Raw genomic sequence first — 23,253 nt, 5'->3', positions numbered from 1 at the left:
GAAAAAAACCCATATATTCCTACTCTTTGTTTCCTGTCTGCTGATTTTCTGTCCATCTCATGACATTGACACCAGTCTCATGCATTTTAATTTTACACATCAATTTCTTACATGGGGCTTTGTTGAAAGCCTTCTGAAAATCCAAGTAAACCACATCCGCTAGCTCTGCATGATCAACTCTAATAGTTACATCCTTGAACAATTCCAGCAGATTTGTCAAGTATGATTTTCCTTTTGTAAACTTGTGTTGACTATGTCTGATTCTACCACTGTTTTCTAGGCGCTGCTATAAAATCCTTGATAGCAGGCTGTACCATCATCCCCATAACTGATGTCAGACTCACATGTCTGTAATTTCCTGTTTTCTCTCTCTCTACCTCCTGTTTTAAATTGTGAGGTTACATTAGCTACATTCCAGTCTACAAGAACAGTTCCAGAGTCTAAGGAATCTTGGAAGATGACCACCAATGTATCCATTATTTCTAGATCCACTTCCTTAAGTATACTGGGGTGTAGATTATCAAATAGATTATCTCCTAATTTTAACAGACTGTTTCAGACGGCTCCAGATGCAGGAGAATTGCCTGTCAGAATCTTCAAATTGCTGGGCATTTCCCATGGAGTCCATTGCAACTAGAATTCTGCACAGTGCTGAGTTATAGCTCCATTCTAATCAGCTCCAACAACACTCTAACTATCAGAATATCTAGGCTGCATGATATAGGAACTGTTACCTGTTTATTTGATTCATTATGGAGAAGAACATCATTTGACTATTCAGCAAGAGGTTCTGTCTGACTCCCAAATGCAAGTGAATGAAAATTCCAAGAACTTAGTCTAGCTATATCATCATTCAATTATAGCCTCTGTGGAACTGGACCAATTGCATACAGATGGTTATTTCTGCTTTACTTTCTCAATGAAAAGAAAGCTTGAGTGAAGAAGTACAGGATAACAAAATTTCCTATTCCTATGATGCTGCTTGGCCTGCTGTGTTCATGGAGCTCTACACCTTGTTATCTCAGATGTCCAGCATCTGCAATTCCTACTTTCTCTTTTTGTTGCTGTTTTCACAAAAAGAAATTCATGGGCAAGAGTTAATAACCTACATGCAAGGGAAATGTTAGATCTAGATAGTTCATCACTCTTTCTACAAATACAGAAAAAAAAAAAACAAGGACCAACTGATGTAAAAATATTACTGATCCTATAGTTATTTAATCTTAAATTCACAATTGCTCATTTAACTGCCTACCTGTTTATGATAGTGTTGTACTAGATATTGTTAGGACCTAGCTGATGTTATCATTCAAAGTCCAATCCCAGAATGAAACCTGGCTTGATGGATCATATTTTGTTCTTTTTTATTTAAAAAGTTGGTCTTTCACTGAATACAAGCATGCAATCGAGTTTTGAGAAGATTTGTAGCTCAGGTTGAGGTTCTGGATGTGAGTTTGCTCGCTGAGCTGGAAGGTTAGTTTTCAGACGTTTCGTCACCATTCTAGGTAACATCATCAGTGAGCCTCTGACGAAGCGCTGGTGTTAGGTCCCGCTTTCTATTTATCTGGTTAGGTTTCCTTGGGTTGGTGATGTCATTTTCTGCGTTGGTGATGTCATTTCCTGTTCTTTTTCTCAGGGGATGGTAGATTGGCTCCAAATCTATGTGTTTGTTGATGGAGTTCCAGTTGGAATGCCATGCTTCTAGGAATTCTTGTGCATGTCTCTGTTTGGCTTGTCCTAGGATGGATGTGTTGTCCCAATCAAAGTGGTGTCCTTCCTCATCTGTATGTAAGGATACGAGTGATAGTGGGTCCTGTCGTTTTGTGGCTAGTGGATGCTCATGTATCCTGGTGGCTACCTTTCTGCCTGTTTGTCCAATGTAGTGTTTGTCACAGTTCTTGCAAGGTATTTTGTAGATGACGTTCGTTTTGCTTGTTGTCTATATAGGGTCTTTTAAGTACATTAGCTGCTGTTTTAGTGTGTTGGTGGGTTTGTGGGCTACCCTGATGCCAAGAGGTCCAAGTAGTCTGGCAGTCATTTCGGAAATGTCTTTGATGTAGGAGAGAGTGGTTATGGTTTCTGGGCCCGTTTTGTCTGTTTGTTTGGGTCAGCAAACATATATCATCTTGATCCTCAGTGTTTACTCTGTCCTCATGAAATGTTCTCCCAATGTAGACAAATTGCTATTATCACTCCAGAAAGTCTCTCTCTTACTAGTTTTTTTTTAAAATGTTATGGCTTCAGAGATTCTGACAAGTTAATCATTAAACCTTCTCTCTCACACACAAACAAAACCCACATGGCACTAGTTAAAAATTCAAACTCTAAAATAAATGATATTAAGACGTATATCAATCACACACCTTATATCACAATATTAGCTTGCAAAATGAAAATAATTTTTGCATTGAAATATATCCTATTGGATTTCTTAGTCAGCCACTTCGTGATCCAGAGGAGTGCAGTCAGACACTGATTTTATTCATGCAGCATTTACTTTTGACAGATGGAAGAAGTTTTTAGGCTGAAAATGAAAAAGAAAAATTATTTCAATGAATGTGGTTGCTCTTGGTTCATAATCCTTTCTAACTGTGTTTTAATGTACTTTGTATTATACAACAATAAAATCTTTCATCTCAGTCTGAGCGAATTTACATTCCTCTTTATTTGTTACTATCAGTAGGGGAAGCAGAATCACTTAAAGTAAACTAACTTTTATCCACTTGAGCTGTCCTCATCCACCATCAATTACTATTGGTAAAATTATTGCAAAACATGGGTATGATTTGAAGAAAGCTTATGTATTCATATGAACAACACAATAAGTCATGAACCCTCTGGAGTCATGGGTCCAGTGCCACCTGACATTAGAATCAGCAGAGCGATTAAAATAAAAATCGTTAAGCAGATGGTACAAACTTTGTCTTTGGCACAATCATCAAAACATCATTTTATATCTATTTCCCATGCGCTTCTGCCGAACAGATTTTTTTCTGCCTGTAGGAATATGCATTTTTCCCCATTTTCCTTGGTGTCTGAATGAAAATTTGCTACACACTGTGCTAAAGACTGAATAAATACATGCCAAATGTGGTACGTTATGAAGGACTGATTGTGGCAGAGGCATCATTGTTTAAGAAATGTTAAGGAAACCTCTGATTAAAAACTGCATTGGCACAGTTGTCAGGATTATTCAGTACAATAACCTTTGGACCATTGCCAATTGGCTAACAGTGCTGTATGGAGGAAACCGGCTTCAACAAATTTACCTTCTCACCAATGTCCTTTTCTCACTAATTTTCAGTCTTTTATTAGAGGTTTCTTGAATAGTTCTTTAACAAGTGGTTCTGCCATAACCAGCCTATTGTAACATATTGCACAAAGCATCTGTGTTAATTCAGACTGTGGTAGAGTCTGCAGTATTTTTATTTATTCACAGGCCAAGCAAAGTCCTCACCACAGAGTAAAGTGCATATCCTACAAGAGAAAAATTCCCTTCAAGCTGTAGCACAAACATTACGAAAATAGATCCAAAATCATGTCTACACATACCCGCTTTTAACTGTTGTTAAAGAGTATTTTAACCTGCAATACTCAAATTTTTAATGTCATGGAGACAGTGAATTAACCAGTGACTGTAAAATTGAAAGTACTCCTTTAAAATATATTTATGTATGTCTTTTTGTATTTTGTTGATTCACCAGCTCCAAGTGCTCCTAGTTATATCACATTTACAGAAGTTACCTCCAATACATTGAAAGTGTTTTGGGGAGAGCCACCAATGCCCAATGGAGTTCTTGAGGGATACAGATTGGTTTATGAACCATTGGAATCAGTACAAGGTATAATACTTGCTATGATTATTAGACACATTGTTAAACAGAAAATCTTATTTCTCTGCTGTGTAGAAATCCGCACGCTAATTCTTTTCAAAATAAATTGAGGTTAATTTTTAGTTTCTACAAAAGTATAAAAGGATAATATCAGTTGGAGCAGCTCATTTTACATGCTTCTTCAATTTTATTTTAATTGACAACAAAAACAAATTGTTGGAAAATCTCAACAGGTTTGGCAGCTCTGTGGAGAAAAATCAGAGTTAATGTTTCAGGTCCATTGCCCTTTCTTCAGAACTGACAGAGGCTGGGGATAGCTTGGTATTTATGGAAAAGATAGAGTCAGGGAGAGGGACTAAGTAAACGAAGCAGCACAGTGGCTCCGTGGTTAGCACTGCAGCCTCACAGCAGCAGGGACCTGCGTTCGAATCCATCCTCGGGTGACTGTCTGTGTGGAGTTTGCACATTCTCCCCATGTCTGCGTGGGGTGTCCTCCGGGTGCTCTGGCTTCCTCCCACAGTTCAAAGATGCGCAGGGTGGGTGGATGGATTGGCCATACTAAATTGCCAACAGTATTCAGGGATGTGTAGATTAGGTGAGTTAGAGGGGGATTGGTCTGGGTGGGATGCTCTGAGGGTCGGTGTGGACTTGTGGGGCAAAAGGGCCTGTTTCCATACTGTAGGGATTCGATGATCTATGATCTTAAAAGATAGGTGAAGATAGAGCCTAGAGAGAGAAAAAAGCAGTTGGACCAACAAAGGAGTGGATAAGGATTAGCCTGGGAGAATGGCTGGTGTGTGGAGGTTGGGGAAGGACATGGGGAGAAGTGCTCAAGCCTTAAAATTATCGATCTCGATATTAAGTCCTGAAGACTGCAGAGTTCCCAAGCAGTGCTAGCACTACAGCAAGCCTGAGACAGAAGTGTTGATAGAGAACACAATGATCTATTGAAGTAGCAGGGTCTTTTTTGCAGTTAGAATGCCATTTCCCTAGTTCTGCACTCATCCCTTGAACATCTGGACATCAAAGACACCCACGTCACACTCCTGCTCATTGACTATAGCTCCACCTTCAGCACTATTATACGCTCCAGACTGGCCTCAAAACTCTGTGACCTTGGTCTCAACTCTGCCCTCTGCAACTGGATCCTCGGCTTTCTGACCCACAGACCGCAATCAGTGAAGATAGGCAACTGCAGCACCTCCACAGTAACACTCAAAAGTGGAGCTCCTCAAGGTTGCGTCCTCAGTCCCCGACTGTACTCCGTCAAAAGCTACAACTGTGTTGCCAAATTCTGACCAAACACCATCTACAAGTTCACTGACGACATCATTATAGTGATATAGATATCTAACAATGACTACTGAAACTACAGAAGGGACATAGAGGGCTTGGTGATGTGGTGCAATGAAAACAAGCTGTCTCGACGTCAGCAAAACTAGAGAACTGATCATTCACTTAAGAAAGAAAGGACAAGAACAAGCCCCCATCTACATCAACGGAACTGAGGTTGAGAGAGTGAAGAGCATCAGGTTCCTCAGAGTTATGCTAACTGACGACCTGTCCTGGACTTCGCACGTAAATACAACAGTCAAGAAGGCACAACAACACCTCTTCTTTAGGCGGCTCAGGAAATTTGGCACAGCCATAAGGTCCCTCACCAATTTCTTCAGATGCAACATTAAAAGTGTACTGTCTGGGTTCATAACAGCCTGGTTATGGCAACTGCTGCGCCCAGGACCATAAGAAACTACCGAAGGTGGTGTGCACAGCCCAAACCATCACAGAAGCCAACCTTCCATCCATGGACTCCATTTGCATGGCTTGCTGCCGCGGAAAGGCTGGCAACATCATCAAAGACCCATTGCACCCTGGAAATGACCACCTACAATCTCTTTCAGGCAGAAGATATAGAAACCTGAACACACGCACAAGTTGGTTCAGGAACAGTTTCTTCCCAGCTGTATTTAGACTGATGAATGGACTCTTTGGCCTCAAACAATGCTGATTTTGTTAACGTTGATCTCACCTAGCACATGCCTTGTGCAATGTAATCTGTAAGCCTCTGTAAAGTTTTGTTTTGAGCTGTACATCCTTGCTTAGTGTGACCTGCCTGTACTGCTTGTAAACAACGTTTTTCACAGTACTTCAGTACACATGACAATAGTCAATCAATCAGGTATTCTGCAAAGCAGTCACCCAGTCTGGGCTTAATTTCCCCAATGTAGTCTCTGATGGCACGCAACAGATGCTCCCTGACCTGTTGAGCTTTTCCAGCTACTTCTATTTTTGTTTCTGATTTGTAAAATTCACACTTCTTTCAGAGATTTTGTTTATTTAAAGTGACCATTGCTTTACACTTCTGAACAAATTCTAAATTACCTCTAGTGAGTTTCTAATTCAACCTAAGTGGGTAGCAAAGGTCTTTAGCATAGACTGAAATTGTACTATTCTCAGATGCTAACATTTTCCTTTGGTTCTGAGACACAGCATTGTTCATTATTTTGGGATCGTTTCTTTATTCATTCATTCTTTTGTTTAGGTGTGAGTAAAGTGGTGACGGTCGACCTTAGAGGCAACAACCAACGCTGGTTGAAGGTTCGGGATTTGTTTAAGGGGGTCTCCTACAGCTTTCGTGTCCGAGCCAGAACCTATACCTTTGGCCCTGAGATAAAGGCTAACGTTACACCAGGACCAGAAGAAGGTAAAACTCTGAAGTTGTATTAGCCTGTATCTTGATATTACTGGATTAACTCTCTGATCCTGATTAGGTTTTTCATGGTGGTAGTTTGAGGGATGCCCCAAAGATTCAGTGATCATACAGATATTAATGCAGGACCTCATTACAGATTTTTTTCTCTCTTTTCTTGCCTGTTAGCCAGTTGGATTGTCAGCCTGACCATCTACCAGGCTGGAAAACCTGGTTGGCAGGCAGCAGCTCCGTTGGCCTGCAGCAATTAGAAAACATCCACGACAGGTCAGGAGAGGTTAGCAATGGTGATGAAGGTGCAGTTGGCAGAAAGTGGTTGTTGTTCCACTCAGAATGAAGCAGCAGTTTAAAAAAAAACTTGGAAATGGACATGCTGGTCTGCTGGTCATACTGGAGCACTGTCCTGAGGAATATAAACAAGTTGGACCAGTACATGTCATATGCATGTTTTGCTGTTATTTCTTCCCCCTTGGGCCTTGGGCATGTGCAGACCAGAGATCAAGAGTTGGGAATGGATTTGGCTTTATGTGATCACAGAGTAGGCTTGAGGTTGAGGGGTGACATCAAGCAATTAATGCTGAGCAGGCCGGAGATCAGCAATTGGACAGAGGTGAGAAAACAATCGTGCAAGAGAACTGAGGCCCAATTCAAACAATGGCCAACGGTTTACTTCATGAGGCTATGGGATGCACCCCAGCTCCTGGACCACAGAATGTTCTAAAAAGAACATAGCTGATGAAAGCACACGCTGTTTTTACATGTTGCCTGGTCTCATGAGCCTAATCAACTCTTATATTTAATATAGGCTCCCTCTTATCTGCACTGTCAGAGCATGATTTATGTACTACAACGAAGTGCCTCTCCTCTTCCAAGAAAGGACACCCATAGAACACAATCTGTCATCACAGAAATGTTGAATGCTCCCTAGAGACAGATTTCCTGACATTTAAACTTGAACCATCCCTTAGCCCAATCCATCTCCTGTTTGCTATGGGGTATATAAACAGTGACAGTCTTCATTCACCAAAATAAATCAGTAACAGCAAAATTAATCATAAAAATATACTTACGTACAAAAGAGACAATCAAAGCAATATTTGTTTCCCAAATTACCTCACAGTATTTCAATTTCCTGTTTACCACTTACTTGCATTTAGTTTTACACCAACCATCAATCAGTGTTGGGAATGGTAGTAAACTCTTTTATCTAGCACCATTAGTTTCAAGTAGGGTTACCAACTCTGCTTGTATGTGTTCTTGGAGCTTTGATTACATGACATCTAATTATGTGCCACTTTCCTATATTTTGTAAATATTACATTTATAATGGCCAGGACCCCTGTAGTTGAGCAACTTTGTGTAGTGTGTGAAGTTCTGATGATTAGGAGGCCACAAACAGAAAACCGAGGGGCATGTGGTCACAATACCAAGGTGGAGTCAGCAGCAAGGTGAGGAAGGTGGCAGCATGCTTCTCTCTCCATCCCCTGCTGCCAATCCTCTCACTGAATCAGGGGTTGATTGGAGTAGTTGTTTGCAGGCAAAGAGACCTCCGGCAAGTGGGAGGCCTTCAAAAGCGTGATAGGTAAAGTTTAAGGTCTTTATGTTCCTGTGAGGGTGAAGGGCAAGATTGGCAACAATATGGAACCCTGGATGATAAGAAATCTTGAGGCTTTGACCAGAAAAAAGGAGGCATGGTCAGGTACAGTTGGGATCAAGGGAAGCCCTGGAAATAAACAGGAGTTTACTGAAAAAGAAAATCAGGAGGGTAAAAAGGGGGCATGAGAAAGCTTTGGCTGAGAAGATTAGGGTGAATCCAAAGAGATTCTTTAAATGTATTAAAGGAAAAAGAGTAACTAGAGAGAGAACTCAAGAACCAAAGGAAATGGGCAAGGTCCTCAATGAATATTTCTCCTCTGTGTTTACAGTGGAGAAAGAAATGAAGACTTGGGAACTGGGGGAAGTTAGTGGCGATATCTTGGGGACAGTCCATATCACAGCAGAGGAGATGTTGGAAGTATTAGAATGTATGAAGGTGGATATATCTCCTGGTCCTGAACAGATATATCCAAGAACCCTGCAAGAGGCTGGGATAGAAATTGCAGGGGCCCTGGCTGATATATTTGCATTATCGTTAACCACGGGTAAGGTCCCAGAAGACTGGTGGATAGCAAATGTTATGCCCTTATTCAAGAAGGGCTGCAGAAGAACCTGGGAATTATCGACCAGTGAGCTTAACATCTGTGGTAGGTAAACTACTTGAGAAGACTCCGAGGGGTAATTTATACATGCATTTAGAAAGACAGGGTTTGATTAGGAGTAGTCAGCATGGCTTTACGTGTAGGAGATCGTGGCTCACAAATTTGTTAGAGTTCATTGATGAAGTGACCAAGAAGGTTGACGAGGGCAGGGCAGTAGATGCAGTCTATCTGGATTTCAGTAAAGCCTTTGATAAGGTTCCAGATGGTAAGCTGCTCTTGAAGGCTAGATCGCAGGGATTCCAGGGAGAGATAGCAAATTGGACATGCAGTTGGCTTGATGGTAGGAAGCAGAGGGTAATAGTGGAAGGATGTTTGTTGGACTGGAGGCATGTCACTAGCGGTGTGCCTCAGGGATCGGCACTGGGCCCATTGCTGTTTGTTATCTATATCAATGATTTGAATGAGAACGTACAAGGCCTGATTAGTAAGTTTGCAAATGACACTAAAATAGGCAGTATTGTAAACAGTAAGGAAGGTTATCAGAAATTGTAGCAAGATCTTGATCAGCTGGGGAAGTGGGCCGAGAAATGGCAAATGGAGTTTAATAGAGAAAAGTGTGAGGTGTTGCATTTTGAAAAGTCAAATCCAGGTATGAGTTTCATGGTTAATGGTAGGGCCTTAAGGAGTGTAATGGAACAGAGGGACATTGGAGCACGTTTCTCTGAAAGTGGAGTCACAGGTCGACAGGGCAGTGAAGAAAGCTTTTGGCAGACTGGCCTCCATCAGTCAGGGCACAGATTTGGCAAGTTATGTTGCAGTCGTACAGGACATTTTTGAGGCTGCAGTTGGAGTATTTTGTTCAGTTTTGGTCACCTTGCTATAGAAAAGATGGTATTAAACTGGAAAGAGTGCAGAGGAGATTTAAAAGGATGTTGCCAGATCTCAAGGGACTGAGTTATAAGAACAGGTTGGACAAGCTAGGACTTTTTTCTTTAGAACACAGGAGGCTGAGGCAGGGGATCTTATCAAAGTGTATATGATCATGAGAGGCATGGATCGGGTGAATGAACTCATTCTTTTTTCCCAGGGTTGGGGAATTGAGGACCAATTGGCACCAGTTTAAGGTAAGAGGGAAAAGAATACATGGGAACCTGAGGGTGGTATACATATGGAATGAGTTGCCAGCAGAAGTGGTTGTGCTGGGTACATTAACAACATTTAAAAGGCATTTGGATAAATACATGGATAGGAAAGGTTTAGGAGGATATGGGCAAAGTGCAGAGATGTGGGGTTAGTGTGCATGGACATTTTGGGCTGAAGGGCCTGTCTCCATGTTGTTTGACTCTGATTCTGTGACATGCTTACCAGCCTTATGCGATTCATGCACGAGAACTCCAAGATCCTTCTGCGCCAAAACATTTTGAAATTTCTCTCTATTTAGATAATAACTTACATTTTAATTCTTCCCACCCAAATGGGTAACCTCAAGTTAGACTCCAGACTTTGGCCCATTCACCTAACCTATCCATATCTATTTATTTCTTCTTCGCAATTTACTTTCCCAACAATTTTACTGTCATCTGCAGTTATTTTTTCTGTCATTGATGTCACATGCATTACTACCTGCATATATTGGGAGTGCCCCTCTGCAGTTGTGCTATCAGGCTTACCTCAAAGGCTCTTATGTATGCGTTAGCAATGTGAGCATGGCCGTTCCACCAAAGTGGACTTTGCGTCAGGTGTGGTACTTTTAAGCTAATCGTTGTGAAATGAGGCCTTAAAGATTCCATCAGAATTTGAAATTGCAGTAATCATTTCTGTGTGAACTGACAAAAACTGAGAACCAGAAAAACATTCCTTATAATCCATTTATCTCATCTTTAAATTCTGTTTCTATACCCAACTCAAAAAATTACTCGAAAGAAATAGAGCTTATGTTCTACCTAGATGTTAATTTTCATTTTTTATTTGCAGGAGTGGTAGAATTTCATCAACCAATTACATAGGGAAGCCGAAAGAACACACCTGTGATTATGTTGCATCTACCACACAATCTCCGATAAACAGTGTCAGGCCAGATAGTAAGCAAAGACTTGGTGTTTCACCAAAACAAGGAGAGAAAAAAAACAGTTGGCTTCTGCTCACTTAACTATTGACTCCAGTTGTAAAAAGTGGAATGATATAGACAAAACCTTCAGAGGAGGTTGCCTCGTAGCCAAGGCATGTCCTTACATGGGAAGAATTAATTAGTGAGATTGAGGAAGACAGAGAGAAAACATGTTTTCTTTTAAGATGTGTATTTCCAACAGTGTTAAAGGATGCGATTTCATTTTGTGGAATGTGAAACTGGGAATCTAGTAAGATTCACTAATGCATGGTGGATCAGTAACATCACAAACAGTCCTCTAGCTTAGCCCCCATGTGATCCTACTTCCAATTGTACATTTAACACAAGAGACTTCAATTTGGATTCACAGGGAAATGTAATCAGTGATGTTTGTGCTGTGACTAGCATTTTTCCTTCACGACATCTGGTACCAAGATAAATGGGAAATGTTGTTGTGACAATTTCGAATTCTTTCAATAACTAGCCATTTCTAACTGCACTTAAACTCCTTATATCTGCTGAGACAAGATCAGAAGCTGTAACACACTTGCATTAGGTGTACACAGAAATAGAATCTCCTTTTAAGGGATGTTAGGCTCATTAAAATTGCTGCATATCAGATTTTTAAGTATGAGCCCAATATGTTAAAATGAATAATCAAATAAAAGGCTGTCTAATTAACAGCAGTCTTCATAAATTGGAAATTGTTATATATCAATAACATTCGTGTTAATGCTGGTTTATAATCTCTTATTTAAGTAGCATCAAAACATTGTTGCAATTTAACCAAAGTTCACAGATGTCTATTCTCTGTAATTTCCTCTGTCCAGTTCAACATCAAAAAATGGCAAAAGTTAATTTTCACCAACCAAGGAGTTCAAAACAAGAGGGCATAATTTTAACATGAGAGGAAAAAGAGGGGTTGGTGTGTGAACTGAATTGCCAGAGGATGTGGTCGATGCAGATACAATTACATTATAAATATGAGATGAGAATAGGAAAGGTTTAGAAGGATACGAGCCAAATGCAGGCCAGTCAGACTAGCTTAGTTTGGGAAACCTGGTCAGTATAGACAAATTGGGTCAAAGGGTCTGTTTCCACGCTACATGACTCTTAAGGCCACACTGCCAAGAAACAATCCAACAGTCCTCAGTGCACCTTTAATTTTACTTAATGTTAATGGAGAGTTATTAGTTTCTTTGTTGGGAGTCTGCATCTTAATGCAAGGCTGAAAAACTGGTGTTGTTGAAGTATTAAATTGGTTTCAATATTTTAAATGGATAACTAACACAGTAACTGAGTGCTTAATACTTGTAGAAGATTATAATTTCCAAACGCTCAGTGTTTCAATGTGAGTTGCTTTTATTCTTTACTTCTTAAGTAATTTCCTGATTTTTTTGCACAGGTTCCCCTGGTCCCCCGCTGAACCCCTCAATTAGTGAAACCGCCTCTACACTCACTGTTCATTGGACACAGGGTTTGCTTGGAGCTGGGCCAATACAAAGCTATGTAATTGAAGCACAACCCTCAGGTGAGCATAGCTGACTTCAGCAGAATCTCAGAATACCAAAAACGACAAATGTTGGAGGTCACAGCAGGTCAGACAGCGTCCATGGATAGAGACTGACCTCCATTTTAGTAACCTTTAAACTGATTTCCTTAACAATTTAAATATGTTACAGGAGACCATCCCAGTTAGAGAATTTCTTTAAAGATGTTGCTTTCTTTTTTTCAAATTTTCCTGTTAAAAATGAATACTGATTCATAGCACTATTCCCTACCCTGAGGATACAACTTTCAGGTAGATGTTGAATGCGCCCTCTCAGCTTTTGTTCTTCCTCAGAGGTAGGGCATTCAAGAAGATAAACCTTTGTCAAAGTAGATCTCCTTTAATATATTTATCCTATATGTCAATAAAACATTTAAATGGCACATCTATGAAAGGTGTCCCAAAATATTTCACAGAAGCATTTTTTTAGGAAAATGGATACCAACCCAAAGTAGAGGTGATGAGGAGGTCAGTGCTAAAGGAGGAGACGGAGGTGTTGTGGCAGATAGTTTTAGGGAGGGAATTGCTGATCATAAACTTTTGATAGCTAAAGAAACAGTTAGCACTGGAGAGGTGAAGATGTAAGAGGCAGAACTGGGGAGATAGTTCCGAAATTGTTGAGATAAATGACATTGCAAAGATATGGGGGGATGTGATTCAGAGTTGGGAATTTTAAGTTCAAGACAATGAGGGACTGGAAGCTAATGTAGGTCAGTGAAGAATTCAGTAGTGGACACTTAGGACCTGATGCAGGATAGGATGTGGGCAGCAACTGTTTTGAATAAACTTAAGTTAATGGAGAAAGGAGGATGGAAAGCTAATTATTTAAATATTGGAATAGTCATATCTGGAGGTGAGTAAAATGCAGATGAGGGTTTCAAACAAAAATTGCAGAGGTAGAGCAGAGGTAAGAAATATTCAGAGGCTATAAGGTTGGGAGCTCAGACTGGAGTTGAATAGTATACAAAAACTTTGACTCAGCACACTTATAACATCCAAAATAAATGTAATAACGTACACATACACAGAGACATCTTCTCACCAATCACACATGCAACGCGTTTATTAGTGGCATCATTTAAAAGATAAACAGATGGTGCAAAAAGACACAAATCAATGATAAATGTTTGGAGGTTGGATGAAATGACAGTAAACATGATGAGTTTGTGTCAGGAACTGATGACTATGGTTTTAATCTTCCCAATGAATCTGCAGCATATTACAGAAACTTTTAATCCAAGACTATGGACAAGATATTCCCATTTTAAATTTGTGTTTTATTGAGTAAGATACTTGACACACAGTCAAGAGCCCATAGTGTTAGAGGTAATGGAGTAGCAGGGAAAGAGGATTGGTTTACTAATAAAAGACAGAGTTGAGGTAAGGGGAGCATTTTCAGGATGGCAGCTCTTACCTACAGGGATCAGTACAGGGCGACGCTTACTTACAGTTTGTGTTATTGACTTGGATGAGGAAAGTTAATGTAGTTAATTTTAAATTCACTTGTGCATCCTGGGTATATACAGACAATAAATTATATTGTCTGTCCCTAGTACCACTACCAACAAGTTTTGAAGTGATACAGAAATACATGGAAAGAGAAGTATGGGGTGACACAAAGAGTCTACAGAGGGATGCAGACAGTTTAAGTGGATAGATACAAGCTTGGCAGTTGGAATACAAAGTGGGAAAATATGAGGCTATACACATTGGCAGGAAAGATAGAGGAGCTGAATATTATTTAAATGGAGAAGACCTATAGAAAGCTACAGTAAAGAGGAATTTGGGAATTGCAAATGGTGGTGGAGAGGAGGGTTATCCTTTTCAAGCTGACTGCAAAAGGAGGCCACACAATCAGACCCAGCAGACATAAAGACAGCTTGCAACATAGTTCAATGCAGTCCCCTGGATGAAGAGAGGAATCCAGCAGTGGAGAAAGAAGGTCAATGATCTTCTATGCTCTGCAGGGTTAAGTGACACCATCCTGTCTCTGCTACCTTGCCTTCAGAAGGCCATCACTCAGTCTAGCCCTACTGGTGTAAAGCTCACAGACAAAATCTTGCATTTTTAAGTATACTAGTTTAACATAACATTTCTCACCCACCTTATTCCCCCAAACCACTAAGTTTTCCTGCCCTCTGCTCTTTACACTCCCACACTGGGGATACCTCACTACCCCTCCAGTTAATACATCACGACTGATTGCTTTTTCATCTTCTTCCATTCTACATACATCTAATATAATAGCTCATTGCAGGAAATATTGGTGGCGTTGGGGGTATAAGGGTGGCAGACATGGGATGTGAGAACATGCATTGAGGGTTGGCGGGAATCAGGGTGCTTACTTAACTCAAGATGAAAATTCTGGAATTGGTCTGCAAATAGCTTGTGGGAATGGGCCTCAAACTACATTCTTCTGAGCTGCTGCAAGGGTCCGTACAGGCCAACGCTGACCCCAGCGCTGATTTCTGGTTTTGGAAATCGATCCACACATTGCTCTCAGAGGTCCGAACAGAAGAAAACAAATGTAGGCTGTTACCCAGTGTACCAATCAAGTTGCATCTGTAACATAGCACCTTACATTTACCATTAAAATGTGAAAAAGTTGGGGTCTAGGCTACCTTCGTAATATAATTTGAAGTGGTGTGGCCTGGTCCACAACACCTCGAATGCTTCATTGTGCTGTGCTGTTTGCTCATTACCGTTAATGCTAATTCATTATCAATCTGTGCAACATTTTATCCATCGTCAACAACTAATTCCCTCTAATGTCTTATGCTGCCACTAGTGGCACCTACATTCCTCTAATTCTCCGCAGACCTCTGGAGTTCATGCGCAGCAGTGACTTCTGGAACTGGAAGTCAGTGCAACCACAAATAGATCGACATGTACAGGCTCCAAGTGGCTGTGCATCCACGTATCTGCGAAGGAGCATTGATTGGCACCTGCTAAGAAGCCAGAAACAGAGACTGCCATCTCTGCCTCCACATCTGAGCAGGAAGCCGGTGAAACCTCAGAGGAGGCACCAACAAGGCTTTCCCCTGCACCCTCCAGTACTTCAGACTGTCACCTTGGTGGGTACTGTTGTCAGGTCACACTTCGGAGCAGAATCTGGTGACCATACCACTGGCAGGTGTCTGCACCTGGTCCAGGCAGAAACAGCCCCCACCCGGACTCTAACAATGAAAGGACTGTCAGAGACCAGGCACCCGCTCAACTCTTAATGTCTTTGTCAAACTGCACAAAATGAGACTAAAATTGGGAATAAGATGTGTTAAAAATAATTATTAATGATATCAAACTGAACTAAAACCCTTTAAGATTTTCGTGTTCTGTGATATCATGTTTTTAATGTTTGTTTGCTTTAACAAGATTCATTTGCCTTTTTAGATGAAGGATTGTGGGATACATTTGTGAAGGATATTCCTGGCGATGCAACATCCTATGTGGTTAATAGGGATCTGCTAAAACAAGGAGTGAGCTATGAATTTCGCATTATCGCAGTCAATCAATTTGGATATGGGGAACCAAGCACACCATCCACCATAACATCAGGTAATTAATTATTTGCTGCTTGTTGCTTAGCCTAATCATTTTCTGATGGTGGAGGAATGAGTTGATGGAGAGTGAATTCTCCTGGATGCTGTTTCTAACTTCCTATTTACAAGCTACAGAGCATCGTCAGAATCTTGACTATGAGCAAGCGGTCTTTTCTTCATCACAGTAACAGATATTAATGGCGTACAGCTTCAGTGTCAGGATGATAAAATAGGAGCTATTCATCATTGATTTGATTTATAGGTCTTCCCATCCTATATTTTACTTTTTAAATTATGTTATGAATATTAACAATGTGCATGTGTGCCTGTGTATATGTCTTGGTTGAGGTTGGTTTAGATCAGTTGGCTGGGTGGTTGGTTTGCAAAGCAGTGTGATGCCAACAACGTGGATTCAATCCCCACACTGGCTGAGATTACTATGACAGACTCTCCTTCTCAACTGCTCTCCCTTCTCCATATTGGTGGCCCTCAGGTTAAATCACCACCATGTGGATGAAGTAAATGTGAAGAGGAAGCAGCACATGGTTAGTTTGCTTGAGATCTCAATCACACCTTGTGAAAAGATACTGAATATGAATGTGGCTGATCTGATAGGTATTGTACATATAAGAGCAACCAGTCCAGATAGAGAAGCATGTAGTGCAGAAACTGGTGCTATCCAGTAGGTACAATGCACTTGCTACCAGTGGATAGGAATATAGATATTCAGAAGGATATATAGAATTCTAGCCAAGGCACCTCAAAGCAGGAACCTGGGTTAAGAAAAGGAACTGTAATGTGATAGTTGCAATGAATTCAATAATTAGAAAGGCAGATAGCATGCATTTACAAGCAGGATCAAGAATACTTTATTGTTTGTTGCCTGTCAGGGTGAGGGATATTGGAGAGATCTAGCAAAAGAATCCAGTCATGTGATCTATGTTGGAGCCAGCAACATAGGAAGGATCATTTCTAGACTGTATCTGAAGCAAGGCCCTAAAACTGGTCTTCAAGTATGGTACTATACAAAAAGGAAAACTAAAAGAGAAATAAGAAATATGTGGGGGAGAAAAGACATTATAACAGGATGACAACATAAGATGGATGGCCCAAACAAATGATCTTCATAAAAATGCATAGATTATAAGGATGACAAGAAAACCTAAAGTGTATGATATGGCAGTTATTACAGAGACATTGCCTCAATACAGTCAGGACTGGTAACTGAATATACCAAATCATGAGATTTCCAGAAAGATAATGGAACCTAGTAAAAATGGAGAAAGAAGGCTTAGTATTTAAACATGTAATTATTTCAATGATAAGAGAGTATGCAATGAAAGGTATGCATTTGATGGCGATGTGGTAAATTGGACTTGTGTATATAGCCCCCATAAAGTAGCGGAATATACAGATGCAGAGAATAAACAAGCCTGTAACAAAGACAGAGTGCTTCCAGTGGGGGATTTTAATTTTCATATAAGTTGGAATCAGCAGAGGAGCTCAAGTCAGTTTATGAATTTTCTGACAAAAAAGAACTACAGATGCTGGGAATCAGAAACACAAACAGAAATTGCAAGAAAAACTCAAGCTGGTCTGGCAGCAACTGTGGAGAGGCATGTTTCAGGTCCAGTGACCCTTCTTCAGAACTGACTCCAAGAAGAGGTTGGTGTACATGCTGAAGATGGGGTGGTGGTAGGGTTAAACGATAGGTCGAGATGGAGCTCAGAGAGCGAGAGAAACATTTTGGCAGATGAAGGAATGTAAGCCTAGGAGAATGAATAACTGCTAATGGGGACCATTAGTGTCTGACAATGGGTTATGTGTGGTAGCAGTGCGTGTGATGACAAGAGGGGTAGGGGTAAGGACACAGGAGAAGATGCTCAGGCCCTAAAGTAATTGAATTCGATATTAAGTCCTGAAGATGACAGAGTCCTGAAACAGAGAACAAGATAGTGCTCTTCCAGTTTGTGCTGAGCTTTGCTGGAGCATTGCACAAATCTGAGACAGAGATGTTGGCCAGGGAACATGGTGGTGTGTTGAAGTGGCAGGCAACAAGAAGCTCAGAGTCATTTTTGCAGACAAAACGTTGGTGTTCTGTAAAGTGGTCTGCACTTTGTTTCGCCAATGTAGAGGAGACCATGTTATGAGCAGCAAATACAAAAGACTAGATTGAGTGAAGTGCAGGTAAAGGGGAAGAAATAAATGGACAGGTGATACACCTTCTGTGGTTCATAGTTTCCCTAGCTTGTGAAACAGGCCCTTCAGCCTAACAACTCTACACTGACCCTCCGAAAGGCATTCCACCCAGACCCATCCTCCTACCCTTTCCCTGTAACCCTGCATTCCCCATGGCTAGCACATCTCATCTCCACATCCCTGAACACTATGGGCAATTTAGCATGGCCAATCCATCTAGCCTGCACATCTTTGGACTGTGGGAGGAAACTGGAGCATCTGGAGTAAGCCCGCACAGACACTGGGAGAATGTGAAAACTCCACACGGACAGTTGCTGAAGAGTGGAATCGAACCCAGGCCCCCGGCGATGTGAAGCAGCAGTACTAACCAAGGAACCACCGTGCCTGTAGGGATAGGTGCTATGGGGCTGTGGGTAGGCACTGGGAATGGAGAGGAGTGGGCCAGGATGTCGAGAGGCAACAGTCCCTGTGGAAGGCTGACAAGGGAGTGGAAGGAAATATGGTGTCTGGTGGTGGAAATGGCAGCTAATGATCCTTTGGATGTGGATGTTGGTGGAATGGTAAGTGAAGACCAGGGGCCCCTATTGCTGTTGTGGGAGGGAAGAGAAGAAGTGAGGGCCAAAGTACAGGACATGGGTCATACACGGCTGAGGACCCTGTTGACCACGGTTATGGGGAATCCTCAGTTGAGGAAGAAGGTAGACATCTCAAAGGCCAATTGTCAAAATTGGCATTATCAGATCAGGTATGGCAGAGATGGAGAAGCTGGGAGAATAGAATGGAATCATTCCTGGACGCAGATTGTGATGACATATAGTCAGGCAACTGTGGGAATTGGTGGACTCGCAATGAATAATGGTGGGCTTTTTACACCCAGAAATGGAAACCGCTGTCAAGGAAGGAAAAGGAGGAGTCAGATATGGACCAGGAGAAGGTCAGAGCGGGATGGTAGTTGGAAGCAAAGTTGGTAAACATTTCCAATTCTGGACGAGAGAGGGAAGCAGCACCAATGCTGTCATTAGTGTGCTGGAAAAGGAGTTATGGGTAGGTCCCAAGTAGGACTGGAATAAGGAATCTTCTGTGTACCCCGCAAAGAGATGGACACATGGCTCTCCCTTTGATTATAAGAAAGTGAGAGGAATTTAAGGAGAAGTTGTCCAGAACGAGGACAAGCTCAACCAGGCCGATAAGGATGATGGTGGATCGGGACAGTTCAAGCCTTTTTATCCAGGTAGAAGCAGAGAGCCCTGAGACCATGCTGACAGGGGATGGTCATATAAAGGAATGTCATGTTCATGGTGAAGGGGAGATGGCTGGAGTCCATGAATTGGAAGTTCTGAAACTGACATAAAGCATCAGACGAATCATGGATGTAAATGGGAAGGGACTGGAGAAGGGGAGAAAACATCGAGTCAAGTTTGGAAGAGATGCATTCTGTGGGGCAGGACCAGGCGTAAAGAATGGGTTTGAATTTCTTGAATTTGTTCAGAATAGATTATTGCAGCAATATACTGAACTCAGAGCTTGTGTTTTCGGCCTAACCAAAAAGGGAGCATGAGAACAGAAATGGAACCAAGATAGAAGGAGTTGCAGATGCTGGAGAATCTGTGATAACAAGGCGTAGAGCTGGATGAGTACAGCAGGCCAAGCAGCATCAGAGGAGCAGGACAGCAAACATAGAAGGAACTGCAGATGCTGGAGAATCTGATCAGAGATAGATGGAACTGCAGATGCTGTTCAGAGGTAGAAGGAACTGCCTAGGCCCAAAGTGTCAGCTTTCCTGCTCTTCTGATGCTGCTTGGCCTGCTGTGTTCATCCAGCTCTACGCCTTGTTATCAAGGAAATGGAACTGTTTGGTTTCAAAGGAGGACAGATACTGAAATTGAAAACTAAAACCTCTAGGGGGCCTGAAATTTGTTAAACAATATAAAAGGACACAGACTTTCAAGCTCACAATCAGTTTCCTTGTTTTCAATAGTGGCACTTTGTAGCTTCATTATGTTTGTTAATAACTGGGATTTGGAAGTTTTTTTCTGAAAATAGTTGCTGATCTCTACTTGTAGAACCACAAGGGGGCAGGCCATATTAGATTTAATTACAAGTTATGGGCCTGATTTGGTTAACAGTCGAATAGTGCATGATGGTTTATCTAAAAACAATCATAAAAGTTCATCTTGACAAGCCTTTGAGGTGCAGTGGTAGTTTTCAGGGAATGGGATGAAGTTGTACAGGTAAATCAACAGGAGACCAATGGAAAGTATCCAGAAAATAATTTAATATGATCCAGGACCAGTTTATATTCCTAAGGGTTAAGCATTCTATTTGCCAATCAAAAGACAGCCATAGACAATAAGAAAAGGTACAGGGCAATCAAAGATTAAAAGGAAGAGCATGCTAAGATGCAGAAAAAAGATGCTGCCGATTGCGTGAGCTACAACAAAGAATGGAAGCTGACAAAATAAACAGTAAAATCTACAAAAATGAAATGTGATAAGAAATTTGCAAGGAATATTAAAACTAACGCTAAAAATTACATTAGGAAAAAAGGCTGATAAAGCAACATGGCCCTGCAAGAGCAGGTCATGATATTTTAAATGAAAATTACCGTACAGTGATCATATTGAATAATTAGAGTGTGGTAATAGATGAAAAGGATGTCACATTCTACATTGCAAGGGCAGCTAATGTTGAGGCAGGGATAGATGTTATTTAAATTATAGGAATAAAAATAACAAAAATAAATTGAGAAAAAATGCCATTAAAAGACAGCAAACCCCCAGGCCCAGAAAGCTTCCATCCCATTGTCTTAAAGAGATTGTAACAGAGTACTGCAGTACCCTAGCTATTCCTCAACTCAGGAATATTCCCTTCAGATACCTTTCCACCGTTTCAGAAAATTAGAAAGGGAAACCAATAGACCAATTGACCTCATATCTGATATCAGGAAATTGCGAGCATATAATTAAGGAACAAGCAACTAAATCCCTTTACAATTTTTAACTGACAAGAAAAAGCCAGTATGCATTTGTAAAGTCAATACAATGTGGAGCTGTGGGAACCTGCCCATCTTCATGATGAAGGGTATAAACCCACAATGTTGACTTTGCTGCTACTCTGATGCTGTCTGACCTGCTGTGTTCCTCCAGCTCCACACTGTATTGACACTGACTGCAGCATCTGCAGTTCTTGCTTTCTCCTGCATTTGTAAAGTGTAGGTCAACTTATGAACCCAGTCAAATTCTTTGAAGAGGTGACCAATATAGTGAAGAGGCATGTTACTTATATGGGTATCCAGAAGGCATTCAATAAAGTGTTTCTTATCTAAATGTTTGCTACAGTTAAAGTTTTTGAATTTGAAGGTGAACAACTGACCTGTTTAGAAAATACTGTTAATTTTAGGAGACAGTGATTAGGAATAAGGGGCAGATCTTTAGCAAGATACAGTTAGTGGTGTCTCAAAGGGAACTGTATGAAATGCCAAGAAAGTACAATATTTGTGTATTTATTATTAATAACTTAGATGGTTTGGTAGAGAGCCATGTATCCAAATTTTCCTGAAACATGAAGATGGGAAACTGGTAAGCAACATGGACAGAAGGATAAAATTACAAATATTATTAGATTAAATAAAGCCATGGTAATTAGATTTCATATGGACAAATGTGAAGTTTCATTAACTGGCAGAATACACTTGGTCTAAGTAGCCTCCTCCTGTTCCTAAACCCAAGTTGGGGCAGTATACAAACTTCAGTGCCTGCAGTATCTAAGCCATGTTGGGAATTTGCAGTTGTTTAACATGTACACATTGTAGGCAGTCCGTCCAACTGTTTGCTGTAAAGAAATTGAGTGTGAAGGAAATTAAATAGTGGAGATCTTTCACGTTAGATAGCAGTTGCTTATGTCACTGCTTTTGCTCTGTGTTTTCCTACAGCTCAGCTGGGAAAACTTCCATTTTATGAAGAGTGGTGGTTCCTGGTAGTGATGGCTCTCTGCAGCCTTATTCTCATTCTGCTCATGGTGTTTGGGCTGATCCTACATGGACAGAGGAAAAAGTACAAGAACAATACTGGTGAGATATTCTCCAGCATGTAGAATTGAAACTTTGAACAATCAATGTTGCTTTAAAATTTACAAATTCAGAAGTGTCTCATAACTCTTTGTTATTCAAGTGAATGCAAAGGTAATGCGTAACTCAACAATCTTAGTATCTGCTTACAATATCATAGTTTGGTAGACATTAATCACTCTCAACTTGATAGATCAACATCATTTCCTAATCTCTACTTATTTTAAAGTTCTCAAAGTAACATTGTAACCCAACTCTGCAATCGCCCATTTGAATCCATTGAGTTTTGTTTCCATCCCATTCACTGCATCAAGGACATGCTACATAGAAGTCATAGATGTGATTGATACAAACAATAGTGTGTGACTTCTCAGGGATGTCAGCAGTTGATCATTCTGTCCTCCACTGTCACTTTGCCCTTACACTCCTATGCTAATGGAATTAATATATCTCCTTTCCAGTGTGCAGAGTTCAAACTCCATCCTTAGCTCTTTGATATTTCTCGCATTGACTGTACCTAAGAGGCATTATCTGAAAGTACAGTAACTCCTTCTATTGTTACTGTAGACACCCTTGCACTCTTGCCATTTTTCAGTCCTCCAGCACCCCCTCCTTTTCCAGTGATGGCGCAAAACTTGCAATTATTGTGAACTACAAAGAGGGAAGTAATAAAATTCAGGAGGACATAGAAAGACATAGAAAGGACGAATGAACAAGCATATGATGGATTAGATTTAATGTAAAGAAGCATGAATCAATACATTTTAGTAGCAGGAGCAGGGAGAGGGAATACAAAAGGAAGGGTGTAAGTGTAAAGGGGATGCAGGGCAGAGGATTCTTTAGTATAGGCAAAAATAGTTGAAGGTATCAAGGCAGGTTGAGAAAGGTATTAATAAGACATACAGGATTCAGGGATTTATAAATTGGGGTATGGAGTACAAAAGCAATGAAGTTATGGTGAATCTTTATTAAATACTAGTCTAGCCTCAACTGGAGCATTGTGTCCAATTTTGGTCACCATTCTTCAAGAAAAATCGAAAAACTTTAAAAAG

General features: G+C 40.8%; 1 protein-coding gene across 1 annotated transcript in view; it reads left to right on the top strand.

Annotated features, from left to right (window-relative positions):
• Positions 1-23,253, top strand: part of sdk1a (sidekick cell adhesion molecule 1a) — a 752,575-nt gene that overhangs the window by 705,654 nt on the left and 23,668 nt on the right. The window contains exons 38-42 of the mRNA XM_059653924.1: positions 3,705-3,842; positions 6,376-6,537; positions 12,254-12,379; positions 15,788-15,952; positions 22,067-22,204. Of these exons, the coding sequence (XP_059509907.1) occupies positions 3,705-3,842; positions 6,376-6,537; positions 12,254-12,379; positions 15,788-15,952; positions 22,067-22,204 (729 nt within the window). The remainder of the gene's footprint in view (positions 1-3,704; positions 3,843-6,375; positions 6,538-12,253; positions 12,380-15,787; positions 15,953-22,066; positions 22,205-23,253) is intronic.

Source organism: Stegostoma tigrinum, chromosome 23, assembly GCF_030684315.1.
Source record: "Stegostoma tigrinum isolate sSteTig4 chromosome 23, sSteTig4.hap1, whole genome shotgun sequence".
Taxonomy (NCBI): Eukaryota; Metazoa; Chordata; class Chondrichthyes; order Orectolobiformes; family Stegostomatidae; genus Stegostoma; species Stegostoma tigrinum.
Note: the sequence above shows the minus strand (reverse complement) of the source record. Positions and strands in the feature narration are given on the sequence as shown.